Source organism: Brugia malayi (assembly GCF_000002995.4).
Source record: "Brugia malayi strain FR3 genome assembly, contig: Bm_v4_Chr4_scaffold_001, whole genome shotgun sequence".
NCBI classification, from domain to species: Eukaryota; Metazoa; Nematoda; class Chromadorea; order Rhabditida; family Onchocercidae; genus Brugia; species Brugia malayi.
This window is the reverse complement of record NW_025062478.1, coordinates 11108831-11127699: the sequence shown is the minus strand read 5'-3', so window position 1 is coordinate 11127699 and position 18869 is coordinate 11108831. Positions and strand designations below refer to the sequence as shown.

At 30.0% G+C, this 18869-nt stretch overlaps 3 protein-coding genes across 3 annotated transcripts; 2 read left to right on the top strand and 1 right to left on the bottom strand.

Moving 5' to 3' along the window:
- Window positions 1–378: 378 nt before the first annotated feature.
- Bm2547 (RNA-binding protein., putative) lies at window positions 379–3096 on the bottom strand (the record flags this gene model as incomplete). The annotated part of the gene is made up of 5 exons (XM_043082421.1): window positions 379–388; window positions 745–840; window positions 2135–2224; window positions 2532–2662; window positions 3022–3096. 5 exons carry the CDS (start codon window positions 3094–3096, stop codon window positions 379–381), a joined length of 402 nt encoding a protein of 133 aa, XP_042938355.1.
- A 1847-nt stretch (window positions 3097–4943) lies between these two features.
- Bm18117 (Uncharacterized protein) lies at window positions 4944–9018 on the top strand (the record flags this gene model as incomplete). Its single annotated transcript, XM_043082420.1, has 9 exons — window positions 4944–5064; window positions 5297–5467; window positions 5872–6039; window positions 6769–6858; window positions 7051–7123; window positions 7358–7470; window positions 7923–8108; window positions 8276–8449; window positions 8921–9018. 9 exons carry the CDS (start codon window positions 4944–4946, stop codon window positions 9016–9018), a joined length of 1194 nt encoding a protein of 397 aa, XP_042938354.1.
- A 293-nt stretch (window positions 9019–9311) lies between these two features.
- Window positions 9312–18502, top strand: Bm3821 (Kunitz/Bovine pancreatic trypsin inhibitor domain containing protein; the record flags this gene model as incomplete). The annotated part of the gene is made up of 23 exons (XM_043082419.1): window positions 9312–9531; window positions 9798–9913; window positions 10167–10273; window positions 10388–11052; window positions 11180–11347; window positions 11582–11731; window positions 12031–12299; window positions 12613–12811; window positions 12940–13114; window positions 13488–13614; window positions 13757–13940; window positions 14146–14227; window positions 14458–14696; window positions 14897–15046; window positions 15207–15381; window positions 15586–15783; window positions 15924–16033; window positions 16158–16313; window positions 16416–16589; window positions 16864–17061; window positions 17286–17492; window positions 18161–18216; window positions 18434–18502. 23 exons carry the CDS (start codon window positions 9312–9314, stop codon window positions 18500–18502), a joined length of 4194 nt encoding a protein of 1397 aa, XP_042938353.1.
- Between the last annotated feature and the right edge of the window lie 367 nt (window positions 18503–18869).

Genomic DNA, 18869 nt, shown 5'->3' with positions numbered 1-18869 from the left:
AATTGCAAAAAACATAACTCGGGGAAATTCCAAGCGATTACTTTAATGTTAAGAAATAAAAAATTTGAGTTTCATATCTGAAATGAACAAATCAAGGATAAGATATCAGGATACAAAATGGCTCAAGTTTCGTTTTAAAAGTATTGAGAAAAGATCAATGACAGATAAGTAATAACCACAACATTTGCAGTGCATTTTTATAAAAATAGTTTTCAATTTCATTTTGCTGAATATACCGCCTTTGTATTAAAGTAATTAACGAGGGAAAAATGAATCATAAACTGGTAGCATGAAACTGTAAGCATTCTTTCGAACTCTCCATCAAATACCAACACAGATTTAACTTACGTGAATTGGGACGCACTATTATCGGCCCGCTCATTTATCCCTAAAATAACAGCCCCTATTTTATAGCTATTGTGAATAATTACTGATAATAATAATAACTGAGTTAAGGATCTTAACATCATAAATCTTAACCGTGACTAGTTCAGCTAGAATGAAAGATAAATTAAAAAAATTCAACATCTCCAAGATGACAGTTATTAAAATGGTCCGTATAGTAAATAATCCCAGAAAAATCAAAGTAATTTTTAAAAAAGTGCAAAGCAAAAAATCTCTTTGCTATTTTATTGTTTTTTTGGATTTTATTAGCCCATTTTGCTTCAAAAGAGAAAATCTAAACCCATACCGTACTAAAAGTTATATTGCTATAACAAGGATCTTGGAAGAAACAGAAAATACCTATTTAAACTGCGGCTACGGCTACGGCTATACCGCGGCGATCTTCGCGGCAGCGGTGAGCGCGAACGACTGAGTGATCGTCGGCGTATCGGTGTCCTACAAATAGGAAATTGATAATATCAAGTGCAGGACGATAAATACCACCAGAATTTAAAATAAGGTCAAATCTTTAATACACTCTACTGTCCAGAATTATGCTTCCACATCTGAGAAAATGAATCCTAATAGTTCATCCAAGAGCAACAGACAAAATCGTCGAAACAGAGTACACAACACAAAACTGATATAAGCTTCAAGTAAAAACAAAGGTATATCCCGATGATTGGATGACAATATATCGGACTAAACTGCCGATGGGTCTTCAGAAAGAAGTTCACATTGTCATTGTCAACCACCAAAGTATTGCAGTCAGACTATCAGCAACTTATAGAGAACCCTTCCTGTTTCTCGCACGCCAGCATTTCCAGATAATAAAACGCAGTACATCTTCATGGTAATGCTAGGACAGCATACCACAAATGAAACTATATTAGAATCTCGAAATAAACCCAAAATAATGTTATGGAACTATTTTATTTCTAAATATCGGACAAGCAAGGAGTTTGTGCTACCTGCTTCCAATCACTTGATTTACAGCAATGCTTCCTCCCCTCAATGGAAACATCCGGGAAATTTCCCTTATATTAGCGATTATTTTTACCTATATTGACAGGTTTCTAGTGCAAATAAAAATTATCTGAAGTCTTATACATATATATAAATATATATGTTATATATACTCAGGTATTCCTACTGCAAATTTTCTTACCGAGTTAAGTGATACAAGTAGAAAGAAGTGTGGAAGCTTTGCGGTGACATATACGTGATACATCTGTGGTAGAGACCACCGAGCACACGGATACCGCAGCTGCGCGGCCGTTTATAACAATGAAATTGTGCAGACGATGTAGCCAGTTAACTTTATTTTTTGGATAGTGATGAAGCGTTTTTGAAGACTTAGAAGACGATGACCCTTTTTTCCGGATCTTTTTTGCAAGCTGACCACTTTCGAAAGCTTTGAACCCGCCGGCAATGCAAAAAATGAAGGATGCAGAGATGGTATAATTGCGAAAATAACTGAAGCGTCGGATGCAAAGTTCAGAACAGTGATATTGCAGTAGTAGTATGAAGTGAGCGAAAGTGAACTCATAAAACGAGTTCCTGTAGGAGGCGCTGACATGGTGGTAACGGGCTAAAATATATATTTCAATTTCATACTATTTTCTTTTTTCTTCGTATTGTTGAAAGTAATAGAACTTTCGTATGTTATCATAAAAAATAAATACAAAACATCCTACTATGTGACATGAAAGCCGACCCATTTATCAAGTTTTTAGAAGAAATAAATAACCTCGAACGACGTCTACCTCCACCTCCTCGACCACCACGGCGTGAACCACCATGCGAAAACTCCACTCTTGGGCGGACACCACAAATGCGTCTGAAATTCGCCCATTATTTATCATAATACTACTTCCTGTCTCCTCTTCAGATGTTGAATACTGTATACTTATCTATGGTCGTAAAATAATTTCTTCGCAATATAAAACAAAAGAGAAATATACGAAAATGTAAACTGAAAATGCCTTTTTTCTTTAACATTCTAGCATTTATCAAATTTTATTAAATCATTATTACAGTCCGTCCTTTCAAATAAGGAAAGATAATGAAAGAGCAAAATATTTGTAGCAATGCCTAAAAGCCAACTTATAATTCTTATACGAGCACCAAAAAAGTGAAGAACTTACGTTCCATCAAGTCCCTTTACTGCATCTTCCGCATCTCGACTATCTTCGAATTCAATAAATGCAAAACCGGGTGGACGACGTGCCAACCAAACTTTTTTGATGCGACCGTATTTGCTGAATGCTTCTTCTAACTGAAATAATTATTCTGATGAAAGTTCCAGGAAAGAATAGAAAAAAAGAGATCTGATCATATCATGGACTCACTAATAAAATAGAAGATTGATTATCTAGCAATCGAAATGACATTAAGAATGTTGAACGGTCCATATGCATAAAATTTTCTTAATATAAATTCCACTCTAGCAACAATAATTAACGAAAACACCTAAATCACAGCATTTACATAATTTCCTGACACAATACTGTGCTACTTGCCCAGTATGATAATATAGAGTATAGTAATATTATGGGTTTTGAGAAAAGCAGATTTTTTTTTGCACAGATTACTGATTATGATAAAAAGTTTAATATTTTGTTTTTGATAAGTTACTTCTTCACTTGATGCATCATTAGGTAGGCCTCCCACAAATACTTTGCATTCCAAACATTCGTTACGTCGAGCCATTCTAATCGTCCGAAAGCCTGAACATAACAATTTAAAATTGATTTATATATAATCGAATTCCAAAGTCAAAATAGTTACAACTACATATTTAATTTCAGATTATTATTTGTATGCTGTTCTATCCTGTAACTTAGATTGCGTAACGTCAGAGTATACGTTTCGACCATCCAGCAGTTACACGAACAACATAGTTATGAAACGTGATAATGTTGCACATATTTTCACACGTTAGTGTTAAACATCTACAATTATTAACAAGCAAATATAGCACGAATGCTTCCTATGCAACAAAATACATTCTTCAATCACAAGTCAATACATGATATATGTCTACTTTAAACAGCAACAGAGTACTTTTTATGATACAACAATATCTATCTTTACCGGCTGCTCTTCATAAAATACAATGCATTGTTTTGTCACATACACGTCGCAACATAATTCATTTAATAAACAAGCGGCAGTGTCAAGCGTATACTATTACTATAATAAGCAAACGGAACCCCCAACGTTCCGCACGGGTAGTTCCGCCGAACAAGTAATTACGCCTTCGTACTATACCGTAGCCGAATTTTCCATTCGAAATAACTCAATTATATAACAGCGTAAACCTGATTTAAAAAAATTCAAATTTATACTTAATATTTGGTTGTTAAAGCTAGCACTAAAAGTGAGAAATAAATGTTATTAGTAACAGAAATGTCTTAAAATAAATGAATCTATTGAGTTAGTGTTGCTCTTTTGATACCTTTTTGAGTAATTAATTCTGTTTATGAGTAATTCTATTTTTTTTTTTTAAAGTAATTAAATGCATTTATGAGTAATAATTAACTCTACTACCTACGTGACTGTAATATTAGTCTTTAAGCATTACAAATAGGACTCTAATTGATAGAATTAATTATATGTCAAATATAAATGAAACAGATTGTAGGATTTTCTTTTTTGACACTTTTTATCGGCCAAAAATTTTAATTTTGCAAATCTCTCTGGCATAAGATTTCATTTGTTTTAATAAGACCACGAACAATCGTAATTTTTCAAATTAAAGGATGATATAAAAGCAAGGGATTACTTTGAAATGAGGGAAAAAAATAATAATTTGAAAATAAATGAAATAGTAACTGCACAAAATATATACTTCAGAAAAAGGAATGTAAAAGAAAAGTTATATCTGTAAGCAAAATTTTACTTAATAATATAAATAGGATAAAAGAATGAAATTTCAATATGCTTTTCAATTGTGTCATTCTATTTGTTCATCGGGCAATTTCACTTGCATATATTTAGAGTAAGTCTTTAGTAAACAAAAATTTTTCTTCCTTCTCTTCCTCATCCATCTTATCTACTTTTACCTCTTTCTTCTCCTCCTACACGACATACTCAAAATACTTGAGCTTACATCGTGATGGTCATCTCATTGTCCACAATTCTATCTTCCATTTCACCACTTATTATGTGTCATCATCACTTCTCCTCTCCTCGTCACATCCTTACAACTGTATCGTAAATAGAAATTGTTTAGATCAAATTTATTGCATATTTATCAATTTTCAATCTGTGCTTTTAATAGATCCATAATTTTCTGTTCCATTAATTAACTATTCTGATAGTGGTTATCATCGTATCAATTGCATCATTCATTCCTTATCTTTGTCTACTCCCAAAATTATGAAAAAAATTCTAACATTGAAATTTTTATACCCAATAATAATAATAATAATAATAATAATAATACTTTAATTTGTCAGTAGGAGAAAGCTATATTGCTTTCTTAAACAAGCAAATTGTGGATTTTTGAAAAATATCATTTTAGGAATATTTAATTAAAAATTCTTTTCAGATAAATGACATTTGGTAATATACGATATTACATAATTTTTGTAGTATTTGTTTATGTTTTTGTTATAATTCAAACAAATCAAATTATTAAAAGCATTTCATTGGTTTTGAATGACACAAATATTGGTAAGTTATGTGTTAGAATTGAAATATTCTCTTTTTAAAAAAATCCAATTAAATATTTTGTTTAATTATGCATTTTCACTTTTTGCTCAATTCATTAATTTTCGATTTACTGCAGTAAATCAAGATTAGCATCTATTCAAAATTAATTACTAAATTTAACATAGTTTAGTTGACAAGCAGTTTACTTGTAAAAGGATGACAAAGTGCTATTAATTAGCTAAAATCTTAATAGGCATTTCGCTTTACTGTGAAGAAGGAATACCGTTATTGTTAGCTAATGATACGGTAAAAACATGTCGACCGAATGAAAATCCGGATAGCAATATGGCTTGTCCGGAAAGATTTTGGTGTCATGTTGGTGCAACACAAAATTCTTGGTATTGTTGTCCAAGAAGCAGAAAAGGTACATTAATTTGACGTGAACGCAGTTTCCGTAATACTTTAAAAATTATACATGAAACTAAAGGCTGATGACGAAAAAATAAATTTACGTTTATTGAATCTGCAAAAGAATGTAAAGGTATACTTCCGAAATTCTAGCTAATTTCTAGCCTAAATATTTTCGGAATTAACTGAATTAAAATTTTAAAGAATAGAATTGTAATATATTTTAAAGAATTGTAATATATTACGATGCAGTTTGAAACGATTTACATGAAAAAGTTAATTAAGAAAAGATTTAATTGAAATAATGTGTTCTGGTCTATATTTTATCATTCAGTAAAATTAATTAATTACAATTATTAATCGTATATTTGATTAATTAATTGCTTATCTATTTTATAATCGATTAATAACAAATTACAGTGAAAGAACGTTGCCATTTGGCACCAGCAAATGGTTACGGAAATGAACAAATCGGTCGATTTTGGTATGATTGGAAAAGTTCCACCTGTAAACAATTAACATATGCTGGATACGGTGGAAATGAAAATAATTTTATGACAAAAACAGATTGTGAAAAAGCATGCTTAGGTAAATTATTAATTAACTTTTAAAATTAAATTATCATCGTTCTTTTCTTTAATAATAAAGTATTGCTCATTCTTTTGGTTTAATTACTATTTTCTTTTATTGGGTAAATTGTCGTTCATTTCTCTTTTCCAAGGTAGATTATTATTCTTTTGAATGGGTAAATTATTGTCCATTCTTTGATCAATATTGTTTTCCTTTATTTACATAACTTTTTGCTTTCTATGTTAAGACAAATAAATTATTACTTCTTTTACTTCTTACATACTGTTGTAGATGAATTGTTATAACTTTTTTTTTTCTAAATGAAATACTTCTAATTGTTCTGGGTAAATTATTATCAGTTTTTATTTAGTATATTGATATTGTCAGAATGAAAAATATATTATGAAAAAGCATATTTTAGGTAAATTATTATTCAGTTGTCCTTTTGTGCTAAAATTTGTAATTTAAATAAGATAATTATCTTTTTTTTTTTTTGCCGATAAATTGCTATACATTCCTTTTATTAAAATATTATTTGTTTTATTAGTTAAACTGTTATCCGTTTATTTGGTTCATTTCAAATAATTTTGCATAAAATCGTTGTTTGTTTTTCTTTTCTTTTAGTTAAGCCAATGCTGAAATTAACTTCCAAAACTTTTTATTATTTGGAAATTTGCATAATTTTTCCTATATAATAGTTATTATGTCTTAATTTCAATAAAATTCTATTCTATACGAGTATTTCAGGTAAACTATCTGCAGAATCATTAGCATATGGTTCGCTTTCAAATAAACTTGGTGTTGGCAATCAAAAGTTTTCGGTGGAGGAGCAACAAAGTATCATTCAAAATAATTTCTTCTTAATTTTCTAATCTATTTTATTTACCCGAAAAAACGAAAAAGAAAACGAAAAATGTCCACAATATTTCTAATATGTTCTAAAATGATAGATACAACATTTCATAACTGATCATTTATCATGTTAGCTAACGTAAACAAAATTTCTGCGCACTTGTCCTACAGTTTCAGGTGTTGTCCCAAATCCTTGTGAACTCAGTCCAGATCGAGGAGTCACTGTTAGTGGCACTTTATCGTCTTATCGGTAATATTTCACTAACTTCCCAGAATGGTACCATCTTGCTGATAGTTGTTATTACTCAATTCAAATATGATTAATTAATGTTGCAATTACACACATTGTTATAAGTAGCTTTCGTCAATTTTACAAGTTAAAACAAAATCACAACTTTCAATTGATGATGTTTATTTTTACGGTTATATATCTCTATAAAATATGAAAACTTTCTTTTAAAAAAATCTGCATTTCAAATTTTAGATGGTATTTTGATATTTCCGCCGATCGCTGTATTCGATTCAATTATTTGGGTTCAGCAGGAAATGCGAATAATTTTGAAACAGATCGCATATGTTTGGATATTTGTGGCATTGGTTAGTGGCATTAGAAAGTTTGATAACAGAGAAATTTTTGGATTGTTTTTTTAAAAAAAAAAAAAATGTAAATCACATACTATTTTCATATGACAAAGATAACACAATAGGTTTTCTATATGTTATGAAAATTTAAGTTAAAAATTTGTTTTCCTTCAAAGAAAAAAAAAAGGAAAACTTAAACAAATTAAAAGCATAATTTGTGAAGAATTTGAATGTAGGGAAACTAAATTTAAAAAAATAACAATTTATAGCATATGGAAATGATGACGTAAATTGAGCAAAGAGTTTATTCATTTATTTTTTTTACGATAGAAAAATTTATTTTGTTTATGTTATTCAAAAAAAAAAAAAAATGAGTAAGAAATGATTTAGATACTAAAATAATGAGTAAATAAAGTAATTAAACAGACAAAATAAATAATAGAAACTTTCTCTTCGTCTTTTTACAGGGAATACTAGTGATGACAATATTTGCTTACTTCCCATTATGCCGGGTACTGGTCCATATAAAATCCCTCGCTTTTATTACGATTCTCGAAATAAAGCTTGTAAACAATTTGTTTATACTGGATTTGGTGGCAATAACAATCGTTTTACCAAATATGAACAATGTTCAGAGACATGCTTAAATCCTGGTATGAAATGAATGAATCATTTAATGATAAACGATAGCAATATTAATAATAATTATTAGTGTTGTCTCAATCAATATTTAAATTACCACTATTATTATTATTATTATTATTATTATTATTATTATTATTATTATTATTTTAATATCTAACAAAGTCTCGATGATCAGGGTCGCTTGCAACTACAACTGTCTCGCCATCGCCATTCGTTACTACTCAAATTACAACAAAGGAAATGTCCACATTATCAACAGAATCAACATTTAATTTTGAAAAGTTCAAACAATTGCAATCTTTAACAACAGTTCTTCCACAGCACTTGGTTCTTGTTGAAGAAGTTAAAGGTTTGCTAGGTATTTTGAAATTAGTTGTGTAACCGACTTGAACAAGAAGTTCTAATTGAATCAAGAATTATGAAGTAGAGCAGTATTCTGATAAATTGAGATAAGGAAAGAAAGTTCTAATAAAGTTGCAAGAGAATTTTACCCTCTGAAATATCTCTAAAATTTCTTCAAAAATTTCTCATTCTTATTCACAAGCAGCAAGTAAAAATTAGTACTATTTCTATATTCATTGGTATTATAAGACATTTTGAATTAAATTATCATTCAGATCTTTTATCGTCGATAACTACCAAATTAATTCCTATAAAATAATCACAAATCTAGTATTTAAATTGATAGGTCAAATAATATTATATTGTAATTTGTTATATTCCACAAAAAATGGTGCTTGCATCAGGTTTATACTTAATAATATGATTTGAGGAACTTCTATCTTAATTTTAGGTAGAACCAATTTTATTTGATTTTCAGAACTAATGTCAACAACTAACAATGCCAATCAATATAATAAGCCTTTCGGTGAAAATTTGAACACTCAAAATCTCTCTTCTCAAATGATAAGTTTTTAATTTTTAATAAACTACTTCCGATGATTGCAATGTGAAATCCTTTAACAAAAAGTTTTTTTTTTTATTTCATATAACTTATAACTATATTATGAGTTTTACAGAAAAAAAAAAATTTAGTTCTTTGAAGTCTATTATTTTAGTTGTACATAGAAATATTACACCTAAAATTGGTTGTTTAGCTTTTGACCTTTAGCCTTTGCGAAATTGTGTTGACAGTAAATAACACCGAAAGTAAATTTATTACATTAGTGTAGCACACATTATCTATAGGGAATATTTATATATAAATTTAGATGTCTGGAAGCGATGAAACCAATTCGATTCCAGCAAAGTCGAAAGTTGATGGAATCGTTGATATTATCAGTGGAGCTATCACTGATCCTTGTCTCCGGTCACTGCCAACTGGATTTCAATTGCAATACTGCTCTCCGTCTGATTCATTTCTGTGTCCTCGTGGAACATTTTGCCAAATTGGTTCTGGACCACAAGAAACATTCTGTTGTCCAATAATTGGTATATTCCTTTACTTCAATTTCAATTTTTAATTGAAATTAAAAAGCAATTTTTAAGTATATTTTATTTGAAATTAAAAAACAATTTTTTTTTAAAGTATATGTTTTAAATTTGAAAATTTTGTCAAAATTAGTCTTTACAATACTATAAATTTCCAAGAAAAAAAAGTATTAAATAACGAATGTCTATAATTTCAAAATGATCTTATTTTTTCTTAAATTTATTTGTAACGTTCATTTTTTTTTTTTTTTTTTTACCATTTGAAGCTGACAATCCATGCAAACAAACGCAAGAATCCGGAATTGGTTTAACCGGTTTAAGGCGTTGGTACTATGATGCCAGTGATAATTTCTGCAAAACGTTTGTTTTTAATGGTTTCAAGGTATGAAATCATTTACACATATAGCAAATGCAAAAAAAAAAGTCTGAAAATGAAAAATGGTTGGATAAAAATATGTATTTATTATTATTATTATTAATTATTAATAATAATAATAATTATTATTGGCTTCAAAAGCACAAAAGAAAACCATCATAATTAATTTCAGATTATTATTATTATTATTAGTTTAAATACAAATATGGAGAAATTCTATTATTTTCTTCTCCTTTATAAGTTTTATTTTACTTTCTAGGGGAATCAGAATAATTTTTTGACATTTCGAACATGTCAGCAAAGTTGCGGCGCTACAAATCCATGTGGAAATGGCGAACCACAAATGCAGACAAATGCACATGAACAGTATGCATATTCATGGCTGATATCGTAAATATGATAAATTGATAAGCTTATCACTTTGATTATCGTTTTCTTTCTTAAATCTGTTCCAATTTAATGAAATTTCAAAAGCTTTAGATGCACACCAGAAAATGTCCATTCATGCCCAAAAGGATTTTATTGCCGAGTTTTGGATGATTTGACAAAAACAGCCTGTTGTCCGGGAACTGATCAAAGTATGCTTATCAATGGCAAAAATATGATACTGAATCCTACGGCAAACATTAACTCTGCTTATGGTAGCATCTATAACGAGTTTACGAGTGGCAGTGGTAGTTCATCCACCTTTGACAGAAGCAGAATTGTTGATTCGACTGATACCGCTGAGATGGCGGCTATTAGTGGTATCTCACCGATCAGCTCTATCAGTTATTTCAATGCCAAACCTATTCTTTCCGGTGAATACCTCGGATATATGTCAGGTACAGCCACTGATATTAAGTCAGGTTTCGGTAATGCATCACAACCAAGTACTTTTGCCAGTCAGTTTGGTGCCAGGATTGAAGCACCTGATTTTAGTGGAGCAAATCCATTCGCTAACTTTTATTCTGGTATTCCAAAAAGTCCTGTAATATCTGAATCAATTAGTTCTGGTATTCCGATATTTCCTGGTGGTAATCCGGTTAGCACCGGTATCTCTACTGATTCATCAGTTGGGACTGCATTTGGAGGTGCTAGAATGTCAAACGAATTCAATACTGGGGTACAAAATTTAGTGTCAAATACAGCGATGGAAACAATTCGTAAGTTTCAAATTTTTTAAGCCAAAAGGTATGAATTATTGATCGATTTCGAGAAACTGAAATTAGAAATTCACAGAGCAGAACATATTACATTTTAAAGATGCAAATTTATTTGTTTAAATTTGAGGAGGAAATCGTTGTTTGCAACCGCTTGCACCTGGAACCGGTACATACAGTTTGCCACGATACTACTTCGATACAGAAGCATCACTATGTCGACCATTTATATATTCGGGATTCGGTGGCAATGATAATAGCTTTGAAACAATTCAGGAATGCCGGATGGCTTGTCCTGGTAAAAATGTTTTAAAATTAGAGCGACTAAAAATTTTTAGATTAAAATTTTTATAATAATAACAAAGTCTAGTCTAGGTATCTCAATAATTCAGAAATAACTGACATAATTATTTTATCAAAAAATCGGATTTGATTTTGTCATAAAAATTCAGAAAGTAAAAATCAGTTTTATCTATGTCATATCTGAAATTTTCAACTGCATAAAATCATTATTATGATAAATTACTTACAGAGTATGACAATCCTTGTCCTCTTGGATTGCCATACGTTGACAGAAATGATGGAAATGTTGCATTTTGCTCATCTATTAATCCTTTATGTCCTCCTAATTATTGGTGTCACATAGGAGATCGACGACAAACATCAGTCTGTTGCCCATCTTGTAAATTATTTAAATTTTATAGGAAAATTCTTAAAGCCATTATAAGGTATGTAGTGCCTGCAAATAAATGATTCATCGGTTAGCTTTTAAATATTCAAAGAGAGCATAATAAATGTCTAAAATTCTGAATAACCGATAAAACATTTATAAATAATTGGTAAAATTAATTGAAATTGGTACCACTTGAAATTTTATAATAGTTTTATCTTCATAACGTTATAAAATCAATTTATTAATGCTAAATTATATTTTAAATTCTAGCATATTTAACTATTCATTGATTTTCCTTAAATTTTCAGTAGCAAATGTAAATGCACTACCAATTACAAATCCACTAAGACCGCTAAGAAGTTTGGTATCGATGAATTTTATGCGAAATTTGAATGGTGCAGCTCTAGACACAGGAACTGATTTGGTAGAACAAAATGATATGGTCGGAATTATACCTTTAGCATGCTTTCAGCCTATGCTAGAGGGCAGAGGTAAAGCAAAGCTTACTCGATACTATTTTAACAGTATAGCAAGAACGTGTGAAAAGTTTATTTATTCTGGAAAAGGTGGAAATCAGGTTTGTTTCTTTTAAAATCCATTTACTTTCGTAGATTTGCTTTTGTAGCAAACGTACATTTCGGTAGTTCTAACATCTTTAGTTTACTTCAACAAATGATGTTTTGTTTAATTATTGGAATATTTATAGAGTCTCAAAAATAAATTATCCATTCGCACAAATTTAATTTGATATTTCTGAAAATTTATTTAAAATTAAGTACTTATCCTTATATTTCGTTTTTTTTTTTTTTTTTTTTTTCCTTCTTCTTTTGTGTATAATATGTGTAGATCTGATGCAAGAATGTTCTATTTATTTTTCCTATCAATTTTAGAATAATTTCTTGTCAAAGACGGATTGTGAAGAAACATGCCCGATATTAGAGAATCCTTGTGAAAATGGCCTGCCAGCTATGGGTCCAGAAGGTAACCCAATACTATGTGACAGTGACACCACCACTACCAGTAAGTGTAGTATCGGTTACTATTGTCACATTGGTGCGACATCCTCAACAACAGTTTGTTGTCCTGCAAGTAAGATTAATTTTCAAAATTTACTACTTGTTTTCTCCAAATTATTACGCCAAATTCAGAGCAAATTTATTTCTTTCAAATAATTTATTAATTTATGGACTGAAACTTATTGTGGAAATGTCATTCAGTTGGTGATCCTTGTCGTATGCCAGTATCCAGTGGAAATGGAAATGCAGTCTTGAATCGTTGGTATTACAATACACAATCACAAATTTGCGTGAATTTTGTTTATAGTGGTCAAGGTGGTAATTCAAATAATTTTCGAACACGTGAAGATTGCATTAAAGCATGTCCTGAATTTAGGTGGGATTATATTCTGGTTCAGATTTGCAAGTTTAGCCATAAACTAAGTATGGACAATACTTATGAAAGATAATTCATTATCACTATCAATAATATTTGCTATTATTATCATTAACAGTGACAATATAAAATTATTATTAATTACTATTAATAATAACAATTTGACATTTTTAATTAATTATGCTGATGATAAATGAGAAGCCAAAATTTCTTTTTTCAAGGATGAAAAATTATAACAATTGTGTATATATACCCAAGCTGGTATATGATAGAATGTTGGAAAGAAATGAAATACAAATAGTTTTCAAATTAAATTTCAAAAAATAGAATGATAAACCAAGAAAAAGATAAAATTCTCCCTAACCAATTTTAGAAATCCCTGCTCTACTGGACGTCCTCATATCGGTCTAAATGGGCAAATTACACGCTGCGGCGCTACTGGACCGTTGATATGTCCAACAACTTATTGGTGTCACATTGGTGCATCGCTGGAGAATTCGGTGCGCTACCTTGTAGAAATACTTACTGTTTTAACTAAATCCATGGACCGTTTTAATTTGATGCTTCTATAAATACAGAAACGGTTAAGATGAGTTGGAGGGAGGGCGATGCTAATGATTATACCTGTCAACCATAATTCAGGTTTGCTGTCCTGCTAATGGGATACCATGCGAGCAGGAACTAGAAGTAGGAAGCGGTGATGCATTATTGGTACGATTCTATTATGATTCAGCAACGCATACCTGTCAGCAATTCCAGTACTCTGGTCTTGGGGGAAACGAGAATAATTTTCTGACGTTACGAGATTGCGAAGGACGTTGTCCAGGTAATAATAATTATTTATGAAACGTCTTCCAATTTGAATTCTGTGATCATCTGTTGATTCCTGGATCCGTGTAATATCTAATTATATTACGCATTTGTGACGCACGTGACATGAAATTCATGAATGGATGTGTTTTGATAAAGATTTGAATTGCACTATACGCAGTTATGTTTTTGAATGTTGAAAAAAAGTTTACATTTTTTAGTACTGCCAAATCCATGTGGACTTGGACCACCACAAACAGATGAACACCAGAATCCAGTTATGTGCAGTGCTACCGATGCTAGGTTGGTTATCTGCAACCTACAATTATTACCATAATTCCTTACAATAAGTCTTATCTGGTACTCCAAAAATTACTTTAAAATTTAAGAAAAATTTTGTACAAAATGTCAATCTTGTGCAAAACATAAATTTTGAATTTAAAAATTACATCTTTCATTATTATTATTATTATTATTATTATTATTATTATTATTATTATTATTATTATTATCATTAACAACAATTTTTACAGCGTATGTAACACGGGCTACTTCTGTCATATTGGTGACACAGAGGAGACAACGGTTTGTTGTCCAGGAAAATCCAATGATATTTGCAATGAACCGAGTGTACCGGGAACTGGTCAAGCACAGTTGAACCGTTATGCATTTGTATCGTTAACCAAACAGTGTTTACCATTTATTTATACCGGTTTGGGTGGAAATGAAAATAATTTCCTGTCACGAGCAAGTTGTGAAGCAACATGTCCTGGTTTGTATTGCTGGATTGAAATTAAAATTCTCCCATTTAAAAAGTAATTTTACAAATTTCTGCGATTTATTTCATGCAGTTGTTAATACTTTGTTTGTATTACAATAATATTGAAAATGAAAAATATTTCCTTCCATTATTTAGCAGATTATCAATTGCATTTTCATACTATAAAATTTGAGTATTTTGAAAAGTTTCAGTAATTTCAAATCCATGTGCAGACGGTGAACCAGCAGCAGGAAGTGATGGACGATATCTAATCTGTTCAACTAGTGGACCTAATATTTGTCCGGTTGGCTACTGGTGCCATGTAGGTGCTGATATCGCTGCCTCTTTGTGTTGTCCTGGTGGTTTGTTTTTTATTCTCGAGATTTTTTTTAAATTTCTTGAATTGTGATGTTAGAAGCTTTAGAATAATGGAACTACTTTATTAATTTTTAAGCATGAATTTCGGAAGATTAGTTTAATTGTTAAATTTTTGTCGCATTATCTTATTTTAACAAATTTTAGCTCAAAATGCATGCGTTTTGCCGCTTGCGGAAGGTTCCGGAAGTGTAGCAATTCCACGCTGGTACTTTGATCGTCGTTTACATCAATGCGCTACATTTACCTATTCAGGTTATGGTGGTAATCAGAATAATTTTCAAACATTAAAGGAATGTCAGGAGAAATGTCCCGAATTAGCGTAACTTTTCGTTTTTATATTAAATTATACTAAAAATAATTATAAACCAAAATTTTAAACTTTTTCATTTATTTTGTTGCGTGAATATTTTCTACTTCAGCATAGTTTTTTAGTCCATATTTTTATTCTACTCAAATAATTCTTTCCCTTTTTTTTGATCTTTTAAATTAAAAATTTTTCTTTCAAAATGAGAAAATCTTTCAGGAATCCATGTTCAATGGGTGATCCAGCCCAATCCATAGATGGTAATATTTTGCAATGTACCGCATTACATCCCCAATGTCCAACATCCTATTTCTGTAACATTGGTGCGACACCTGAGACATCAGTTTGCTGTCCATCGTTTGGTCAACCCTGCTTATCACCATTAGCTGTCGGAACCGGAAATGCTTCACTTAGCAGGTTCCTTTCACTTTTTTTTTCACTAAATCATATTATTTCATTCAGCGATCGGTGTATTGAAGTCAATTTTTTTTTTTTTTTCATAATGAAATTAAATTTTTTAATTTAAAATTTCATTACTACTTCAATCAATCTTTCAGATGGTTTTTTGATCAAAATTCTCGGCAGTGCCTTCATTTTATGTATACTGGTCTTGGTGGTAATGAAAATAATTTTTTAACAGCTGAAGCTTGCACGCAAAAATGTCCAGGTAAATATATTCACAATTATCCTACTACTAGAAATTGAAAGCAAAGAAAGCATTTGAAATTGCAACTTTTAATTTTGAAAATCGAATTTATAAAAGAACTTTTAAAAATTTAATAAAATTTCAGTTCTTCGAAATCCATGTCCGTTCGAAAGTACCATAGCAAGTTCGAATAATTTGCTAGCGTTAGCAAAATGTAATATTCAAAACGCATATTACTGTCCACCAACATATTGGTGTCATGTAGGTGGTGATGCTGATACTACAGTGTGCTGTCCAGGAGGTAGAATGCCTTATGCTAATTTCAAATTATTTAATATCACTTATGAAAAGAGTTTCTTCATCGTCTGTGAAAGTTAAACTTGTAATCAGGAATTGTATTTAGCTTCGGATCCTTGTCAGTTACCACTATCTCAAGGAATTGCCACTGATAAGGGACCATACACTCGTTGGTTCTATGATCGTATTTCTGGCTCTTGTAAGCCATTTCAATATGCTGGTATTGGTGGTAATCAAAACAATTTCTTAACAAGAGCCGACTGTGCTAAACATTGTCCAGGTGTGAATATTAGCCATATTAGTACTATATTTAATTAATGTTAATGTTATAATTTAATTTGATTATACCTGTTTCAGTTTTATTTCAGCTATAGAAAAAAATTAGTATAATTATGAAAAGAAATTAGTAATTAATATTTTATTTGGCATATTGAAATAGTAGAAACAATCTTTCAAAAAGTACAAATTTATAATTAAACTGCAAGAAAATTTCATATATCACATTTTATTGGTTTTAAATTTATTTGAATTAAATTAATTTCAACAATTTGCAGAAGGTGAACCTGTTATGGTAGTATCACCATTATCATTGTTACCACTGTCAAATTTATCGGCTATCTGTCCAACAGGAATGCCATATCAGGATGAAAGGGAAGTAATCATACATTGTTCTGTCACCAATCCGTGTCCTGCAAATTATTTTTGTCACATTGGAGCTGACATATCAACAACTGTATGTTGCAAAGTCACAAGTGAGCATTCAACTTTATTAAATATCATGAAAAATTTTCCATTAATTTATGCCGAAGTATTTACAAAAATTAGCAAGAGATAATCAAGATAAGGTTAAAGGTTAATGTAGCATCTTTTATTTTCATGCTCATTACATCGTTACAAAACTGATCCGTCAAAAAATATTGTTAAATAAAAGAAAAGATATCAGTTAGAATCATTGCTAAATTGAACAAATTTATAGCATTCATGTCACCATGCAGCATTCCGGTACAAATTGGTCATGGAATCGGACAAGAGAAACGTGTGTATTACAATGCTGCTCTCCGGCAATGCATACCATTCATTTATTCCGGAATGGGTGGAAATGAAAATAATTTTTTGACAATTCAAGAATGTGTCGTCAAATGTTTAAATGATGAATCAAATGTTATTCGATATTTTGATAGTGGTAAGTTTTTGCTTGTTCATAGAAAAGCAAATTATGCCTTAAAATAGAATGATTAATTGATTAATTTTGAAATCTATGACAAATTGTAAAACTAATCGCTGTACAAAAAATATTATCTTTGTGCAGAGTTTATTATTTATTAATTACAGTCTTTAAATCGTATAAGAAGTAATAGTTATAGGTCATATCACGAGAATACTTAATATGTCTAAACAAAATGATATTTTTTTATGATAGATAGATCAAAGACATAACTATTTCAATAAATAATCGTCGATGTTAGAGTCGAAAGGTGAAATGTATCGATCATTACTATTAGATAAAATTGTAGGTCCTTTCATATCGATTTTAAAGATTAAAAAAAAGCTTCGAAATCATACCTATAAGTTCTATCTTGTAGAGTGAAACGAGTAGTAGTATATAAGATATGTTACATTGTAGCAAATAGGTGGAAAATCTTAACATGAAGTATAAGGGAAAGCAAAAAAGTTGAAAAAAGTAAATTCTAATTATTTCGTTGCCGTTAATGTGGGACAAATGCTTAATGGTGTAGCTAGAGTTATTAATGTATTAGGAACTTATTGTTATCTCTTCTTCAATTGTTAATCATTAAGAAATAAAATTTGCCAGTCTTGCTTTTAAATTCTTTTAAAATTATAAATGTTAAGGTTCAATTAATAGTGATGAAACGAATTGTAACGAAACAAACCAGACAAATTCAAACGTATGTATTGAAATTTTTTGATTGAAAATACAAATGGAAGACAAGAAATGATAGTTGAAATGATTAGTTAACTTTAAATAATTCTAGCTGATTAAATTATCGTTTTTTAATACTTTCCTGAGTTATTGGTTTGATAAGTGACAATTTATTTCCTTCTGTTCTTTCTTTTAGATAATTCATGTCAATTACTTGCAGTAAAAAATAGCTCACTTTTTAGAGATGTAATTTTGTGAAAGTTAACGATACGACAACCAACAATATCAGTTCTAGCAAGAACGACGATTAATAATTAATATTACCGTGCAAGTGTTAATTTGAAATCAAATATAGATAATATAAGTATCAATTCGTAAAATAGAATTTTTTCTGATTTTATTTACTTTGTTTTTATTTACTTTGATATTAATTATTGATAATTCAATAATGATTTTTATCAAATAATGATGAATTACTCATTTTGTAAGTTGCAAGCCAAATCTAAGTGAAATTTCACTTTTTTTTTTTAAAATTTATGTTTTTTTACGTGATTTTAGAATTTTCTTCAACGTTATTTGTACGTTTACTCATATCATCCGCATTACTCTCGAAGCGCAATTAGCTGTTACATTTTTGTGTTTCGCAAATAAAAATACTGAGCTGTTAAAAAAAAAAAA